Source organism: Crocuta crocuta, unplaced genomic scaffold (assembly GCF_008692635.1).
Source record: "Crocuta crocuta isolate KB4526 unplaced genomic scaffold, BGI_CrCroc_1.0 scaffold10, whole genome shotgun sequence".
NCBI classification, from domain to species: domain Eukaryota; kingdom Metazoa; phylum Chordata; class Mammalia; order Carnivora; family Hyaenidae; genus Crocuta; species Crocuta crocuta.
Genome location: NW_027527551.1, coordinates 7,025,045 through 7,043,602, shown reverse-complemented (window position 1 = coordinate 7,043,602; position 18,558 = coordinate 7,025,045). Strand labels below are relative to the sequence as shown.

The 18,558-nt window shown below is 43.7% G+C and overlaps 2 protein-coding genes across 3 annotated transcripts in view; one reads left to right on the top strand and one right to left on the bottom strand.

The window, feature by feature from the left end:
- The window catches only part of MNAT1 (MNAT1 component of CDK activating kinase), a 204,678-nt gene extending 195,713 nt beyond the window's left edge, over nt 1-8,965 (bottom strand). For both annotated transcript variants that reach the window (XM_077769420.1, XM_077769428.1), the window contains exon 1: nt 8,765-8,965. In XM_077769420.1, the coding sequence (XP_077625546.1) occupies nt 8,765-8,853 (89 nt within the window). In that variant the 5' untranslated portion in view covers nt 8,854-8,965. The remainder of the gene's footprint in view (nt 1-8,764) is intronic.
- Nucleotides 8,966-16,493: 7,528 nt separating this feature from the next.
- Nucleotides 16,494-18,558, top strand: part of LOC144235389 (homeobox protein SIX4-like) — an 11,831-nt gene continuing 9,766 nt past the window's right edge. Inside the window, 2 exon segments of the mRNA XM_077768947.1 lie at nt 16,494-16,647; nt 16,650-17,220. Of these exon segments, the coding sequence (XP_077625073.1) occupies nt 16,494-16,647; nt 16,650-17,220 (725 nt within the window).

Here is an 18,558-nt window from a genome sequence, read left to right as displayed (position 1 = left end):
ACATCAGGCTCCAGCTCAGAGCCTGGAGCCTGTTTCAGATTCTGTATCTCCCTCTCTCTCTGCCTCTCTTCCCACTCGTGCACTCTCGCACATGCGCTCTCTCTCTCAAAAATAAATAATAAAATTTTAAAAAATTAAAAAGAAAAAAACAAAAGGAAGCAGGACACCAAAGATGGTAAATAAGAAGGTGAACAAAGAAGACTACATTTCACCACTTTACATCCACTAGGATGGCTACAATTCAAAAGAGATAAATAACAGTGCTGCCAAAAGATGTATAGAAACTTAACCTTCATACACTGCTAATAGAAATGTAAAATGGTACTCTACTTAGGAAAACAGTCTTACAGTTCCTCAAACGGTTAAACATACAGTTATCATACGATCCAAAAATTATACTCTTAAATACATAACTGAGAGGAACAAAATCATGTGTCCATACAAAAACTTGTATATGAATGTTCATAGCAGCATTATTCATAATAGCTCAAAAGTAAAAATAACCCAAATGTCCATCAACTAATGAATGGATAAATAAAATGTGATATACCCGTACAATGCAATACTATTCAGTAACAAAAAGAAATGAAGTTCTGATACATGCTACACCATGATGAACCATAAAAATATTATTCTGAGTAAAGGCCAATCACAGAGGACCATATATTGAATGATCCCATTTATGCAAAATGCCCAGAACAGGAAATCTATAGAGACAGAAAGTAAGTAAGATTAGTGGCTGCCTAGGGATAGGGGAGTAATATGGGAAAGGGAATGTTTGGAGAGTGATGGCTATGTGATGAGGGGTTTCTTTGAGAAGGGACAAATATGTTCTAAAGTTGGGGCACCTAGGTGGCTCATTCAGATAAGCATCCGACTTCGGCTCAGGTCACGATCTCACGGTTCATGGGTTCGAGCCCTGCATCGGGCTCTGTGCTCTAAGCTAGCTCAGAGCCTGGAGCCTACTTCAGATTCTGTGTCTCCCTCTCTCTCTGATCATCCCCTGCTCACGCTATCTCTCTCTGTCAGAAATAAATAAAACATTAAAAAACATTTTTTTAATGTTCTAAAGTTGATAATGGTAATGCAAGCAAACCAATCCCTGAGAATATACTTAAAACTACTGAACTCTACACTTAAAATCGGTGAATTTTATGGAATATGAATTATACCTTGATAAAGATAATTTTAAAAAGACTGCTTTAATTTTCTACTTTTCCTTAAAGACAACAGTTTAAAGTAAAAGTAAAAATACTGAATCACACATAGAAGTAAAAGATACATCAACAGCATAAAAGATGAGACAGGTGAGTAAATGGAATTACATTGTTCACATTTGTGAGGTATGAAATGGGAAGTGAAAATGGGCTCAACATCGAGCCCCACATCAAGCTCCATACTGAGTGTGGAGTCACCTTGAGTCGAGATTCTCTCTCTCTCTCTCTCTCTCTGCCCCTCTCCTCTGCTTGCACACACTGACTCTCTAAAATAAAATAAAATATCCAATGAGTCAAAATAAGACAAGAAAGGAACAAGAACAAAAATCAAAAGGGACAAATGGAAAACAAGTAGACTTAAACCCAGTGAGCTCAATAATTACATTAAATATAAAGGGACAAATACATCAACAAAAGGCAGAAATTGTTGGGCCTGGCTGGCTCAGTCAGTAGAGGGTGTGACTCTTGATCTCAGGGTCATGAGTTCAAGCCCCACATTGGATGCAGAGCCTACTTAAAATTTTTTTAATTTTTTAAAGAAACTGTTAGACCAGGTAAAAAAGGAAGACAGAACTATCTACGAATCTAAGACTTACACTGGTTGAAGGCAAAAGGATAGAAAAAGATATATCCTCAAACAGCATAAGAAAGCTTACATGACTAAATCCAGACAAAAACTTCAGGACAAAGAGTACTACAAGAGACAAATCATAGTGACAAAAGGAGATATTCATCGGGAAGACACAGCAATCCTAAGTATCTATGTACCTAATAAGAAAGCTTCAAAATGCATGAAGCATAACAGAACTAAAAGGACAAACTGACAAATCCACAATCTAGTTGCAATTAATTGATAAAATGAGTAGATAAAATAAATTTGCAAGAATACAGACGATCTGAGTAACACTACGAACCAAGCTGACCTAGTTGACATTTATAATACACTACCCATGACAGCCATAGGACATTCTTTTATTTATTTATTTATTTTGAGTAAGAGAGAGAGGGGAAGAGAGAGAGCACGTGTGCACAAGTAGGGGAGGGGCAGAGACAGGGAGACACAGAATCCAAAGTAGGCTGCAGGCTCTGAGCTGATGGCAGCCAGTCCAACACAGGCCGAACCCATGAAATTCGAGATCATGACCTGAGTTCAAGTCCGACATCCATCAAAATAGCCACCCAGGAGCCCCAAACATTCTTTTCAAATGTACATTGACTGCTCACCAAAAGAGACCATATTTACTGGACCATAAATAAGTTCTCAGAAAATTTCAGAAGACTGAAGTTATTATTAATAGAGTATGTTCTCTTACCACAACAGAATAAAATTAGAAATTAACAACAATACTCAGAAAGTCCCTTTTTTCAAATTATTTTACCTAGGATGAGTAATTTACCTAGAATAAGTAACCTACGGAGGCACTGTTTCCTAATTTGCATAAAGGTACTGGATAAGCCCAGAATATCAATTAAAACAAATATATTAACACCACTTAACTAATCATTCTTTCCAGCAATAAATAAATTCAACCCTAATCTGATAAAGCTTCTAAATGTAACTAAAAATTTAGAGAAAATATAGAGGAACATATTAATACCACAGAGATGTAATCAGCAAAATTCAGAGTAGTAACTCTTCAGGACAAACTACCCAGTATCATCAGTAAGTGAGAACAGAAACAGAAAAAAAGCAGAGAGACACAGAGAGAAAGAGCTTAAGTAAATGTGGCAAAATATTGACTTTTATATATCAGGACATGTTTGTTTATTTTACTACTTTGTGTCTTATGCATGCTTAAAATGAAAAAAGTAGATTTAGTAAAATCAAGTACATATAAAGCTTCCAGAGACAAGTTTGCCAAGAAAGGTTGGGATTAAAATTAAATTATTAAGGGGCACCTGGGTGGCTCAGTCAGTTAGGTGTATGACTTGATTTCAGCTCAAGTCATAATCTCATGGTTTGTGAATTCGAGCCCTACATCAGCTCTACACTGACACTGTGGAGCCTGCTTGGAATTCTGTCACTCCCTCTCTCTGCCTGTCTCTGCCTCTCTCTCTCTCTCTCTCTCAAAACAAATAAATAAGGGGCACCTGGGTGGATCAGTCAGTTGAGTGTCTGACTTCAGCTCAGGTCACAATCTCAGGGTTTGTGGGTTCAAGCTCCACATCAGGCTCACTGCTGTCAGCATAGAGCCCGCTTTGGATCCTCTGTTCTCTCTCTCTCTCTCTCTGTTCTCTCTCTCTCTCTCTCTCAAAAATAAGCATTTAAAAAATAAAATTAAAAAAATAAACTTCTAAAATATTAAATTATTAAAGGCGTATTTAATATAACTGAATCCATCTAATTCAATATGTTTCCAGAATTCTATGAAAGAACTCTATGAAAGGTCTGTTTCTTAAAACAGATGGCCCTGAAAAAGAAAACAGTTACCCTTTTCTGTAATTAAAACAAAGCTCATCCTTGAACTGAAAAACATGGAATTCAATCATCTTTAATGTGCATGTAATCAATTCATTTGAGTGTTTGCTGGATTGAATTGATACAAAAGGGAATACGCTTCCTCAGTTACTAGCAATTAAGGGAGGAAAATATTTTCATAATGTTTCACTTCTTTCTGCCCCTTACTTTTTTCCCATAAACAGTAGTCCCAATTAATCTTATCATAATCCTATACTCCTTATCTTTTGTGTATCACTACTCCTACTCACTCTATCACTTACTTGCCTGCTCAAATGCCTTTTCCAACTTGAGGACATGAAGAAAATAAAAAATCATGTGGTAGCCAACATCAAGATGGCCCAGTAATCCCTGCCTGATAGTATTCACACTCTTGTGTGTAAATACTCTTCAACATTGTAACAGGGTTGTTCAGTATTAACAAATAAAACACAGCAGAATGATAGTAATGGCACTTCTGTGATTAGATCATAAAAAGCTCTGGGCTTCTGATTCTCTCTCTCTCATTACAAACTCTGGGAAAACCCACATCATGAGTACCCTATGGAGGGTCCACCGGGAGGAAATGAACCCTCCAGCCAAGAGCCACATGAGTAACCTTGGAAAAAGATATTCAGTCCCAGACAACAACCTGAGCAAACCTCTGAAGACACTCTGGGACAGAATCACTCAGCTAAAGCCACTCTCAGATTCCCAACCCTCAGAAAGTGCGTGAGATAAGAAATGTTTGTTGCTTTAAAGGAAGTTGTGGGGTAATTCATTACACAGCAATAGATAACTAACAAAAAGTAGTTATTTTAAATAATAATACATTTTTCGTTCAGACTAATAAGTGTATTAGAAAAATGTCCCCCCTGGAGCTTGCCTAAGATTCTCTCTTTCTTGGGGCGCCTGGGTGGCTTAGTCGGTTAAGCGTCCGACTTTCGCTTAGGTCATGATCTCACGGTTCGTGGGTTCAAGCCCCACGTCGGGCTCTGTGCTGACTGCCAGCTCAGAGCCTGGAGCCTGTTTCAGTCTGTGACTCCCTCTCTCTCTGACCCTCCCCTGCTCACGCTGTCTCTCTCTCTCTCACTCTCTCTCTCTCCTAGAAATAAATTTAAAAAACATAAAAAAAGAAAAGAAAAAAGAAAAATACCCCCCCACAAAAAAATGCCCAAACTTGATCCCATGCAATACATGTTGTACAAACTCAACATACTATCAAATCAAAAGTATTTCACATCAGGGGACCTAGGTGGCTCAGTCGGTTAATCATCCAACTTCAGCTCAGGTCATGATCTCAAGGTTCACAAGTCTGAGCCCCACATCAGGCTCTGTGCTGACAGCTCAGGATCGAGCCTGTTTCAGATTCTGTGTCTCCTCTCTCTCTGCCCCTGCCCCACTTGTACTCTGTCTCTCACTCTCAAAAATAAATAAAAATTTTTTAAAACATTTTTTAATTTAAAAAAGTATGTCACATAAAAATCCATAATGTCTTATTACTTATCAGTATAAGAAGATCCAAAAAATAATAATGCCCAATATCAGCAAAGATTTGTGGCAATAAGAATTACCATATTGTTGTTTGGAGTATAACTGATACAACCTTTTTTGAGAACAACTGGGTAATATTTATCAAAATTTAAAAGTCACATACATATACACTACTAGGCATTTACCCTATGGCTTGACTGTTACATCTTACGAATATGCATAAATGCTCCAAGAGCTAGCTAGCTAGCTACCAAGTTCACCCCAGTGAAAAAATGGAAACATAAATATTCATCCAAAAGATTCTGGGGGGGCACCTGGTGGCTCAGTCGGTTGGGTATCCTACTTTGGCTCAGGTCATGACCTCATGGTTCGTGGGTTTGAGGCCTGCATTGGACTCTGTGCTGACAGCTAAGAGCCTGGAGCCTGCTTCAAATTCTGTGTCTCCCTCCCTTTCTGCTCCTACCTCTCTCTCTCTCTTTCTCTCTCTCTCTCTCAAAAATGAACGTTAAAAAAAAATTAAGATTTTGGTTATTTTTTATATTAGAATACTTTTTAAAATATAATTTATTGTCAAATTGGCTTACATACAACACCCAGTGCTCATCCCAACAAGTGCCCTCTTCAATGCCATCACCCATTGTCCTCTCTCCCCCACGCTCCGTCCACCCTCAGTTTGTTCTCTGTATTTAAGAGTTTCTTGTTTGCCTCCCTCCCACTCCGTAACTGTGTTGACAGCAGCAGAGCCTGCTTGGGATTCTCTCTCTCTCCCTCTCTTTTGACCCTCCCATGCTCACACAGACACACATTCTCTATCTCAAAATAAATAAACATTAAAAAAAAAATTACAAGGGCACCTGGCTGGATCAGTTGGTAGAGCATGCAACTCTTGACCTGGGGGTCATGAGTTCAAGCCCACACTGGCTATAGATATTACTTAAAAATAAAATCTTAAAGGGGCACCTGGGTGGCTCAGTTGGTTAAGCATCGGACTTCAGCTCAGGTCACAATTTCTTGGTTCATGAGTTCAAGCCCCACATCCGGCTCTAGGCTAACAGTTCAGAGCCTGGAGCCTGTTTCAGATTCTGGGTCTCCCTTTCTCTCTGCCCTGCCCCCACTCACATGTCTCTCTCAAAAAATGAATGTTTAAAAAAATAAGTAACATAAAATCTTTTAGAAAAATTAAAGTAGGGTCATCAGAATTAAACCTATCACTTTAACATTTTATAGTCTCTTGAATTCATTTAAAGACAATCATTATTGTACAAGTCCTTCATAGTAGCCCAAATGACTCCTGTTTTAATTTCATTTCTGCTTAGCACACATACTACTCACAAGTAATAATGATAATATGATAGTCAATATATAGTAAACAAATACTATATTTGACACCAGAGACAGAAACTCTATGAAACACCTCCAAATATTTTACATATTTAATCTTCAAACACTTTAATATAGGTAGTGCTACTATCTCTATTGTTCAGGTAAGAAAAATGAGGGGTGCCTGGGTGGCTTAGTTGGTTGAGCAACAAACAGATTTCTTGATTTCAGCTAAGGTCATGATCTCATGGTCTTGGGATCAAAACCTGCATCCGGGCTCCACTGCAGCTCCAAGCTGGACATGGAGTCTTCTTAAGATTCTCTCTCTCCCTTTGCCCCTCCCCCACTAGCGTGTGTGTGTGCACGCGCGCGTACACTCTGTCTCTCTCAAAAGAGAAAAAAAGAAAAATGAGCACAAGGAGTTCTTTGCCCAAAGCCACAATTCCTATATGGACTATGTAAAACATTCAAAATCGTAAGTTTATTCTTTTAGCCATTTTGTTCATATTTCAAGTCAAAAAAGAACTATAAAATGTGGTCTATATCTCATAAGTTAGCAAATAACCAAAATAAGTAAAACAAGAATAACTTAAATAATTTTTAAAAGATTTTTTTAAGTAATCTCTACACCCAACATGGGGCTCAACTCACAACCCCAAGATCAAGAGTGTAATGCTCTACCGACTGAGCCAGCCAGGTGCCTGAATAACTTAGATAATTTTTAACTCTTATGAGAAAACAAAAAGGACTAAGGATACAACAAAAGCAATTTCTAATTAAAAATAAATCATTTCAGGGCGCCTGGGTGGTTCAGTTGGCTAAGTGTCTGACTTCCACTCATGTCATGATCTCACAGTTTGTGAGTTCAAGCCCCACGATGGGCTTTGTGCTGACAGTTCAGGGCCTGGAACCTGCTTCAGAATCTGTCTCCATCTCTCTCTCTGCCCCTCCCCCGCTTGAGCACTGTCTGTCTCTCTCTCAAATATAAATAAACAAAAATATTTTTAATTAGAAAAAAGTACCAATAAACTTAATAGCCTTTATTATAATAACTACAACTGACCATGCAATTTATGCTTACCCAAAGACCTAGTCTATCACACTGTAGATTATCCAACATATTTTATTTCCAAGAAACCTCAGAGAAACTATGGGAATATATGCTCACCATAATATACATCTTCAATCCCAAGTGCTTTATAGAACCACCTGTACTAAATCACATGCGAGTATAAAAATGTGGCAAGAGGCGTGCCTGGGTGGCTCAGTCGGTTAAGCGCCGACTTTGGCTTAGGTCGTGATCTCACAGTTGGTTGGTTCAAGCCCCGCATCAGGTTCTGTGCTGAGAGCTCAGAGCCTGGAGCCTGCTTCAGATTCTGTGTCTCCCTCTCTCTCTGCCTGTCCCCCACTTGTGCTCTGTCTCTGTTTCAAAAATAAATAAACTATTAAAAAAAATTTTTTTAATGTGGCAAGAAACATGCTGACCAACTCCTGCACTTATTCTTCAAACACACAAACTTAACCTCCCTCTTTCTCCACCCCCTCCCTCAAAATGGGCGTTCTAGAGTCAGACATCCTGTGTTCCAATTCTAGTAGAGCCCACTAAATAAGGGATCTTGAGCAGTCTCAGTCTCCTTCCCTGTGAAATGGGAAGAACACTAGTGCTTACCACCCCCATGGGGCTGTTGTGAGAATGAAGTGAGAAAATTCATGGTAAAGCACTTAGAACATTACCGGGCACATAATGTGCACTCAATAAACGCCAGCCACCATTACATCTGTAAATCTAACTGCCAAGAATCTACACTTTCTCCCTTATAGTGATGAGAATCTAACCAAACTCCATCACGACAAACTGGTTTACAGATGGTTTTAATATTACCTTACATAACAAATAGTATATACTCAACAGTAATGTTGTTTTCATAGCAATTTCGCCCTTTTCAATAAAAACATTTCGGGTAAAATTAAACACTCCAATCCCCCAAACTTTTAACCAGCGGCATGTCTGAACCCCGGTTGTCAACACAGCCTGGAAATACTGCGGCTATGAAGGGGGGGAACCTGACAACCTACTGGATACTACATCTGGAAGCCTGCAGTCCATAGCAGGCCAGCGCTGCTCAGGGCTAGCGGCTACTGTTTACAGAATAGTAAACATTTTCCCATTTTCCTCCCCAGTGTTGAAACTAACGACGCCTTCTTCTCCCCTGAGCCCCGGCCAGGCATTTCCCGGCTCTCTCCTCCCACCCTGCGCGCGTCTCACCCCCAAGGAACCCAGGGTCTCCCGACTCACAGAGTGTGCCCGCACACATTCACCATCAGCTTCAAGGAGGGGTTCCGGTATTTAGTGGTCTTACACCGGGGGCAGCCCTGATCGTCCATGGCGCGTTCCCTCCTGTGGATTCTCCCCAGACGCCTGCTTTAGCTACCGCCAGAGCAACCCCAAACCTCCTCAGCCCCGACGCCAGGCAGGTTCCTACCAACAGGCACTTGGCTGGGACGGTCCCTTTGAGAATGAGCACCGGCCAGGAGCGAGACACTGCAGCACAAACGTTCCGGCCTCGAGTTTTCCGGTCCTGCAGCTGGGGCTCAGTCTTAGTTTCCGCAGGCCAGTGCACTACCTTAAATTCCGCAGAAGAGCTGCTAAAATGGCAAAGTGTACACAAAGCCCCATCTCCATGCATCTATAAGTATTTTTTAAGGAACTGTGTCCAACTAAGAACATAGATTTCATCTTGTACTGTCTGGAAACATTACCATGATTTCAAAGATTTATGCCCTGTGTACATAATCAATAATTCAGACTAGCATTTTCTTTCGAACAGCTTTAAAGCCTATGCTTTATATCTCCCTTTATATTTGCACAGTCATGCAAGCACAGAAAATACTATACATCTGAAAGTAAAAGTTTGAAAAAGTTACCTAGAACAAAAGCCTCTACACCAACCCTAAATACTACAGATTCTCACTAAATGTCAGATACTTCTGTAAATAATATCTAGCATCTGCTCTGCAAAGAGCCACTTACTTCAGGACAGTCAAGCATGCTTAACTGCTGTCNTCCCCCCACTCCCCAGTCATATACACTGTATTTCAGCTATTTTAAGATCTGAGAGCCTGAATCTCTTTGGCAGTTGTAAGCCACGTTCATTGTATTTATTAGGATTGTAAAGGAAACCTGTAAACAGCTTTATCAGATAAACTCCTCCCTCTGTAAGAGACACATGTTCATCGCCATAACAAGGATTTGTTGACATTTATTGAATAAGTAGAGTGAAGAATTTAATGAATGAGCATCAAAAACTAGTTCACTGTGGGGGCTCCTGGGTGGCTCAGTCAGCTGAGCGTCCGACTTCGGCTCAGGTCATGTGGGGGCTCATGGGTGCAAGCCCCACATCCAGCTCTGTGCTGACAGATCAGAGCCTGGAGTCTACTTCAGATTCTGTATCTCCCTCTCTCTCTGACCGTCCCCTGCTCACGCTGTCTGTCTGTCTCTCTCTCTCATAAATAAATTTAAAAAAAAAAACATTTAAAAAAAGAAACTAGTTGACTGTGAAAAAAAATTTAAGCCAAGCATCATCTTGTAATCTGATCCAAACTCCATCAGAAGTAGACACGCAAAGTTTTTCAAAGTAACCCATACAATGAATACCAGCTACATACACACAGAGTAAGTTTAACTTTCAATTGCACTTTTGCTCTTTTCAGTAAAAACATAAAAAGGAACATTTCAGCTCCCTTTTTTTTTAAGTAGGCTCCACTCCCAACATGGGGTTCAAACCCAGGACCCCAAGATTAAGAGTCACATGCTCTACCAACTGAGCCATTCAGCCACCCCCCAACTCCCAGTTTTTTAAACAGTGAACTCAGTATAAATTTCATAGTGTGGTAATACAGTTGAGATTACCATGGGTTACAAGAGGAGGAACCTGACAAACAGCTGGATACCACATCTGGGAACCAGCAGACCAAAGCAAACTACAGCAGCACAAGGCTTATATTAGTACATAGTACATTAGTACATAGGGATTCACCTAACAAACAAATCATGTCATCAGCTTGACCATACATTGTTCACTAACAGGAGCTAACCAAATGTAGGTTTACTAAAAGAAGCAATATGAATGCTGTGCTGACCTGGAGGCTTATTATGCTGCTCTTGCCTTATTGAAAAAGACCACATCCAAACCAGTCATGTGCCTCTCTCTAAAAATAAAGACAACTTTTAGGATCTTAATCATTTTAATAGAACAGGAAACTTACGGTAAAAGAGTGAATATGTTCAGTGAGCAAATAAAAATTTTAGGCAATAATACACTGAGAAGTCATCCATTAATTTGGCATTATTGTTTATTAGCACGAGGACACTTTTAATCATGTCCTGGAACAGGAGATCCCCAACCACTCTGTGAATTGTTTTACCTTTTGCCCAAACCTTAACATCAAGGCAAAGAAAGCAGTGAAGTTTGTGGAAGGAAACATTGCTACCAGATTTATCCACTTCCCAGTTTGCAAACTACTATCAGAGAAGGATGGTAGCAACAGCTGACTTGGAACTCTTATCAGATGAGCATTATTCTCATAAATCTAGAGGCAGTAGAAAGTAGAGCTTATAGATTTGGCCCCTGGTTCCAAGAGAGCTGGATTCAAGTGCTGGATCACTTTCTAGTTACATGACCTCAGGCCTCAGTTTTCCCAACAATAAATTGAGGACGACGTAAAGATTAAATGAGATACTTCATTTAAAGTACTTACCACAGAATAAGGGCCAAATAACTGTTAGCAATTATTAACAGTACTATAGATATTCTTATCAGTAATAGTATCTAAAAGAAGTAATGAAATGGGAAGAACCTGGCCTTCCCTTAAATCAGACCTGTTTTTGAGCCAAATTTCTTATCCTCCCTTACTTCAGTTACTTTCTTCCACTTAATATGCTTCACAGGGTTGCTGTGATGATTAAATTACCTGACAGGTACATATATAAGGGCACTAGTACAATGCCTCATACATAATAGAAACTCTGAAATGTATACCATTATTACTAGTGGGGTCCAGGAACACAGAGTGATCAGAAAGCTTTGAAGAGGAAAGCCCTGACAGCACCTGACCTCTGATTCAAATCAACTTCAGCCTTTGTAAAAGCCACCAAACAATCAGGTTTCCTACATGTCTTAAAATAGCAGCATCTCATGGGGCACTTGGGTAGCTCAGTTGGTTGAGTGCCTGACTTTGGCTCAGGTCATGATCTTCCGGTTCAGGGGTTGGAGCCCCACATCGGGCTCACTGCTGTCAGCCTGTCAGCACATAGCCCACTTCAGATCCTCTGTTCCACTCTCTCTGCCCCCCACCCGGGCTTGCACTCTCCTAAAAATAAATAAATGTTAAAAAAAAAAAAAAAATCAGCATCCCAATAGTGGCCCAACTGGCCCATTGATTTCTCTTCCCAAATCTGCTCTAGCATTTCCATCTCAGTAGACTCTATCTCCCTGTGGCAGTGTTTCTCTCTTGCAGACCCTCCTTCCCAGCCCCAAGGACCCTGAGTGGGCTTTTCCCATCCTTAGGGGACATTTATTGTTTTGTCCAAAGACCAAAGATAGCATCCTTCCCCTTCTTATGGAAAAGGACTTCTCTCCCACAGGCGTCCGTGGTTCTTAACGTGCCTGCTAATCACAATCAGGGTCCTCTGGCCTAGGGGTTGACACATAACCCTTACTGGACCAATCAGAGATCCCCCCTATATTTTTCAAACTGGCAGTAAAGGACAAATGGTAGAACCTCATTGACTTGATGGAGCTTGAAAGTATGAGTTAAGAACTGCCGTGAGCCCTGGTTCCAACTTTCTGGGGAAAGCCCCTTGGAAAGACTAAAACTAACTTGAAAGAGCAAGGCGAAATGGGACAGCGGGTCTTTAAGCACAACCAGCTGTTGCATTCCTGTTTTTTCACGTTGTTTGATATTATGTTCCAATAAATTCATCGTTTCCTGGAGTCCAATTCAAGTGAGCTTTCTGGCTCCTCGGGGAAATCCATGTCACCACAAAATGGCAAGAATGCTGCTTCACCTGCGAGATGACTAGACCCTGGCACTCAATCTCTACCAGGCTCTTCTCCCTCCACTGTCACCCATGAGACTTACTAGGTCACCTTCCCTCCTACCTACTGCTCATCTGCATCCTCCACAGGCAGATAGCTTGGTTACTAAGAACTCCCAAGCATTACATTCAAGGCTCCCTCTCTCAGTCTTAACTTTTTTTCTTCATGAAAATTTGAAAAAATCCCAGGAGAGGGTTCTGAATGTTTTGGTTTGGAGAAAGTGTCCATCCCTGGAATAATCAACTATGGCTATGATACTACACACAGACTACTGTGTACACAGACCACTGTGGGCACCACATCACTGCAAACTGACCGTTCCATTCAGAGACCTTCATAATCTGTCCCCATCCTGCCCTTTAAGCTAATCTCCCACCACACAATTACATAAACCCCACAACCCAGATATGATGAATCACTCAACATATTCAGATATATACCACATACCTTCACGGCTCCATGGTTTATTCATTTTATTCCCTCTTCCTCTACTGAACGCTATCCTTGTCCTCTCAAAATTCTTGTCCTTAAAGGCCCAGCTAAAAATCCATTCCCCATTGCCCTCCTCCTCCCAAGATTAATCTCTTTATCCTCACCACTCCCATATTCTCTGTTATTTCCTAATGGATGTGTCTTATCTCTCCCACCAGATTTTAAGCTCCTCAGGGTCAGAGACTTCAATATATTCATCTTGCTATCCTTCGCCACCCCAGTGCAATAACTGTACTTAATCAGGACTCAATAAATATCTGGCAAATGAATGATCCTTCAGAAATGTTGACTACATATCATCAACTACTGATCACTAAATAACAATAGAACACCTCCGGTGCCTGGGAGACTACTTTGCAACCTAACTCCTTAATAGTATCAATACATAAGCTTCGGAAATAGAAAGAACCTACGAAAATACAGTTACGTAGACCTTCACTCTATCTATTCCCCTATCAAGACGGCCAAAGTCAGCCTTGATAAAAGACATCTCTGCTCTGGGTGGCAACACCATAAAATATATTTAAGCACGGTGTATAATTTTGTGCTGAGCCAGATTTTCTTCAGTAGACTAAAATGGCTAAAGATTTCCATATACTCTCATCACTATCTTCAGGCAGGAAGAAAAAGATACGGAACAAGCAGGTTGGTTTTCACCTTCACACAAGCCCAGTCTCAATTGTTTACCCAAATCACAACACTGCTTTAGATCGCATATATCTGTACTGCAGATTCCATGTTTACAGCATCGCAGGCAAAGAAAGTAGAAGTATTCATCAATTTTACAAATCATCTGCAAACCAGTGCTCTGAGATGAACTCCATACATCCTGAGGTCTGGGGTTCCATTCCAAAATTTGAGTTGAGGACTTCTGGTCCCACTTTGAATTGCTGCCAAAATGAGCCCGAGGCTTAGGCTGCTAAAGGAATCCAGAGCCCGGTGTTGCATTTCACTTCTGGTGCTACAGGAATCTCCTCCTGGAGCTATAGACTACCAATGTAGCTACAGGCTGCAAATTCATAAAGGTCACTGATGCTTCTATAGAATCTACTGAACTTGGTGCTCTGGAAGCAAAAGACACACTCAAGACATGCAAAAACCCAATATGTAGTTTTCCAAATAAAGGCACTATATTTAATTGATAATAAGCCTGAAAAAAATTCCTATGACCTGACCTTGGATAGCCCTATAATATAGCCAAATGAGTTTTCATTAGATATATAAAACTGAAAAGTTTCCTACTTTGCACTATCAGGAAGAAGATAACAAACATTTAGTAAAGAGTAATTACATGCCAGGTGCTTTTCAGCACACCTTATCTCATTTAATCCTCACAACAATCCTGGCCACTTTTTATAGTCAAGTAGCTAATAAATGGCAGAGCTAGGATTAAACCTATGTCTAGCTAGCTGATCCCCAAATCCACATTTCTTCCACTAAACCATACTACCTCCTGTCTACTTTTCTCTGACAAATATGCTTTAACAATTCAAGAAGCAAAATGCCATGTGGTATTCTGGATTGGATTATGAAATAGAAGACAGACATCAGTGGGAAAATCTGCTGAATCCAAAGAAAGTCTATAGTTTAGTTAATAATATTGCACCAATGTTAATTTGTTTGGAGAAATGTATCATTGTAATGTCAAATGTTAATATTAGGGAAAACCAGGTAAAGAGTAGGTGGGAACTCTAGTATGACTTTTCTGTAAGTCAAAATTATTCTAAAACAAAAAGCATATTTTTTAAAATTCAAGGAAGTTATGTATCTCAGATATTGCCTAAAACTGGATATCTAACTGGATATTTCCAATGGGGTGTAAAAATGTGGTCTTTTCTATGATTATGAATTTCAAATCAACCAGAGATCTCAATGCTGGCTTCATCAGGGTAGTACAGAAGCAAGTCAAATCCAAAATCAAATGACATCTTGGTTGACCAGCAATAAAATGCAGCCTGTCCACGGAAAAGAAAACTTCACCGAGTTGATCATGACAGCAGGTAAGCTAAACAGCTGCTCTATACTATACTGAAATAGGCAGTTTTGGGTAATTGGGAAGCAGAAACACCACAAGGCCACCGTGAAGGAAGATGTTAGGATGATGTCATTCAAGTGTTGGATTTTGAGTAAGAGCACCAGCAGGTGGACCTAACTGACCCACAGAAATCAGACAAGCAGAGGTGGGTTCATCCTTTTTTGAGTTAAGACTTCATGCAAACCATGAAAGAGACATAACTGCAAAAGGCAGCGAACTCCACCCCCAGGCATTTCACCTCAAACCAGAGGGCAGTCTTCCATCTGTCTATGCTTATGCTGTTGAAAGGGCTGCTGATCCTGCACTGATCTCCTGGAAGACACCTGCACTCAGAAATGGAGGAATATCACCTTCAGAGGACTATTTGTACACTTACATAAAAAATGCTCATACAGAATACTTAAATGTTCATGCTTTATAAGAATCTAAAGCTTAGGTCTCTTCTCTACTCACTGAGCTAAGCACACTGATTAAAAATACTCTATATGCTTAGTCGCACCGTGTTCAACTCAGTTGTGCTGCCAGCTCTCCAGGTGAGTCAAGGTTAAATGCTTTTTGAAGCCTTGTTTTTGTCTCCTCCGTGGGCTATTTATACGACTTATTTTAAGATTTTCAAGCACTTTCCCCTTTTTAATTTACCATGTTTCCCCCTGGGAACATTCTCTAGTGACATTCTCTTCTGGACCCTTTTGAACATTAAGTCCTTGATAAAGACATCTTGCAAAGGGAGGGAAAGGGAACTCAGCACATAGAGAAGCTTCTGAGCAGTCTTCTTTGAAATTTTGTCATCTGGATGCTTGACGGTGGTCTCTTTGTTAAGAGTTTAGCATCCGGACCTTAAGGCCACACAATTAATCCTCCCGCTGGAATCCTAGGGACTGTCTTTGAAAGAGTCTCTTGTCCAGTTTTCAGGCCACATTAGGTAATTTCCCGCCCAGGAGCACGGTCTAAAAAGAATGTCGGTGTTTCCCTTCAGGTATAGGTGCCTGGGGGTCAGAGGAGAGGGAAAGGCGAGGGGTGGAGTGCGAGGCGGGTGATCGACAGGGATAGAAACGGTGTCTCCTCCTCCCTCTGAATGTGAAATAGCCAATGAGGTGGCGCGGCCGGGCCGGCCGGGCCCCAGTGCCATATAGTATGCAGCAACCCGAGGAGTCACGTTGGGGGAACGGCAGCAAGCAGCTATCCTTTTACACTACTTTGCTCTAGCAGCTATCTTAATGGTGACTGCGTGGCCGGGGGGAAACCTGATCGGCCAGATCCAGCCGAAACCGGGAGGGAGGGAGTGGGCTTTCCGGAGGGGGGAGGAGGGAGGGAGACGAAGAAGGAGGAGTAAGAGAGGGGGAAAGAAAGAGGAAAAGAGTGCGAGGGAGTGAGGGAGGGAGGAAAATAAACAACAAAAAATGTCCTCTTCCTCCCCCACCGGGCAGATCGCAAGTGCGGCGGACATCAAGCAGGAGAATGGGATGGAAAGCGCCTCAGAAGGGCAGGAGGCGCCCCGAGAAGTGGCGGGGGGCGCGGCGGNAGGCACCACCCCGCCCCGGCCGCGGCCGCCGTCGCCGCCGCCGCCGCGCAGACCCCCCTGGCCTTCTCGCCCGACCATGTCGCCTGCGTGTGCGAGGCGCTGCAGCAGGGGGGGAACCTGGACCGCCTGGCCCGGTTCCTGTGGTCCCTGCCCCAGAGCGACCTGCTACGTGGCAATGAGAGCCTGCTGAAGGCGCGGGCGCTGGTGGCCTTCCACCAGGGCATCTACCCCGAGCTCTACAGCATCCTCGAGAGCCACAGCTTCGAGTCGGCCAACCACCCGCTGCTGCAGCAGCTCTGGTACAAGGCGCGTTACACCGAGGCCGAGCGAGCCCGCGGGCGGCCCCTGGGCGCCGTGGACAAGTACCGGCTGCGCAGGAAATTCCCCCTGCCCCGCACCATCTGGGACGGCGAGGAGACGGTGTATTGTTTCAAGGAGAAGTCGCGCAACGCGCTCAAGGAGCTCTACAAGCAGAATCGCTACCCTTCGCCCGCCGAGAAGCGGCACCTGGCCAAGATCACCGGCCTCTCCCTCACCCAGGTCAGCAACTGGTTCAAGAACCGCCGGCAGCGCGATCGGAACCCCTCGGAGACCCAGTCCAAAAGGTGAGCGCCAACTTTCCTCCTCCTCCCCCTTCTTCTCCCCCACCCCCTTCCCAGCTTTCTTTTCCTCCAAGTGCTCGCAAACATGGCGCTTACCTTCCCCACCAGCCTGGTCCGGCTGCCCACCTCTCCCCGCCCCCCACCTCTCCCCGAGCGGGAGAAGGGGGGCGGCGGCGGTGGTGAGAGGTGGGGGAGCCTCCCTCCTCCCCCTCCCCTCCCCCTTCTCCCCCCAGAAGTTTCTCGTCGCCCGCCTGGGTCTCAGTCCCCGCCCCCACCTCGGCTGGGCACTGCCGCCCAGTTTCCCACCCCCATCCCGCCGGCTTTGAAGTTGCCACTCTCTCCCGGGTTCTAGAGGGGCGCGGGAGCGTGTGTCGGCGCCGGAAAGGCAGCTCTCGTTGCCGCCCGAGGCCCTCGGAGGCTGCCGGGGCGGGCCGGGGTCTGCANTCTGGACGCGTGAGAGTGTGGGTGGGGGCTGGCGTTGGAGAAGGGGGCCTGGGGACGTCGAGGTTTTCTGTGACAGAGTTAATCATTCACCCTGCCCGCTGTGGTTCCCTTCGTGGCCGCGGCAACGTGGGGTGTTGGTGCGGCCGGGCTCTGCCGTGTTTTGAAACCTGATTCTGAACTCCTTCGGATCGGATTTCAGCGCCGCCGGGGCAGTGGGGCTGGAGGGCTTGCGTCCTTGGCCCCCGAACCCTGCGCGGCTCCTCCTGGGACGGCGGTGAGGGGTGGGGACGCTATCCGTCCACACCTCCTTGAGCGCCCACCCTGGCAGGTTTGAACTTTCTGACTGGCAGGGTTTTTGACCCCAAGTGGTAGGAAAGATCGGGTCTTCCACCCCTATTGTGCGTCCTTTCGAGTCAGACACCTGGAGTGTGTTTCTGTGTATTGTTGAGCGAACTAAGGAGAAGGTCGCCGAGAGAGATGGTGTCTCCAGCCGTGCGGGCATAAGACAGAACCCAAAAGCAGCTGGAAGGTTCTGCCCAGGGAAGGAATTTGGGAGCCGGGGAGCCCGCCCTGGCTGACCGAAGGTGATCACCCGGCGCGTTCCAGAGCCCGCCGCGGCCCGCCCTTGCCGCCCCTGCCCCTGCACCCTCGCCGGGGCCCAAGGGCCCCGGAGCTCCTCGCCCAAGGCAGAGAGGGAGGCGTCGCGTCCGAGCCGGGCCTCCCGGTAACCAAAACAAAACGCGCACTGCGACCTGCGTGCATCCTTCCTCAGACTTGCGGGGACACCCAGAGGAGGCACGTTGGTAACCTCGCGTCTGCTTGGGGCCGCGGATCTCGTCGCTCGGAGCCGCGTCGGAATCCTCGGGGCCAGAGGCAGGGGGTGGGGGAGCGGGCGTG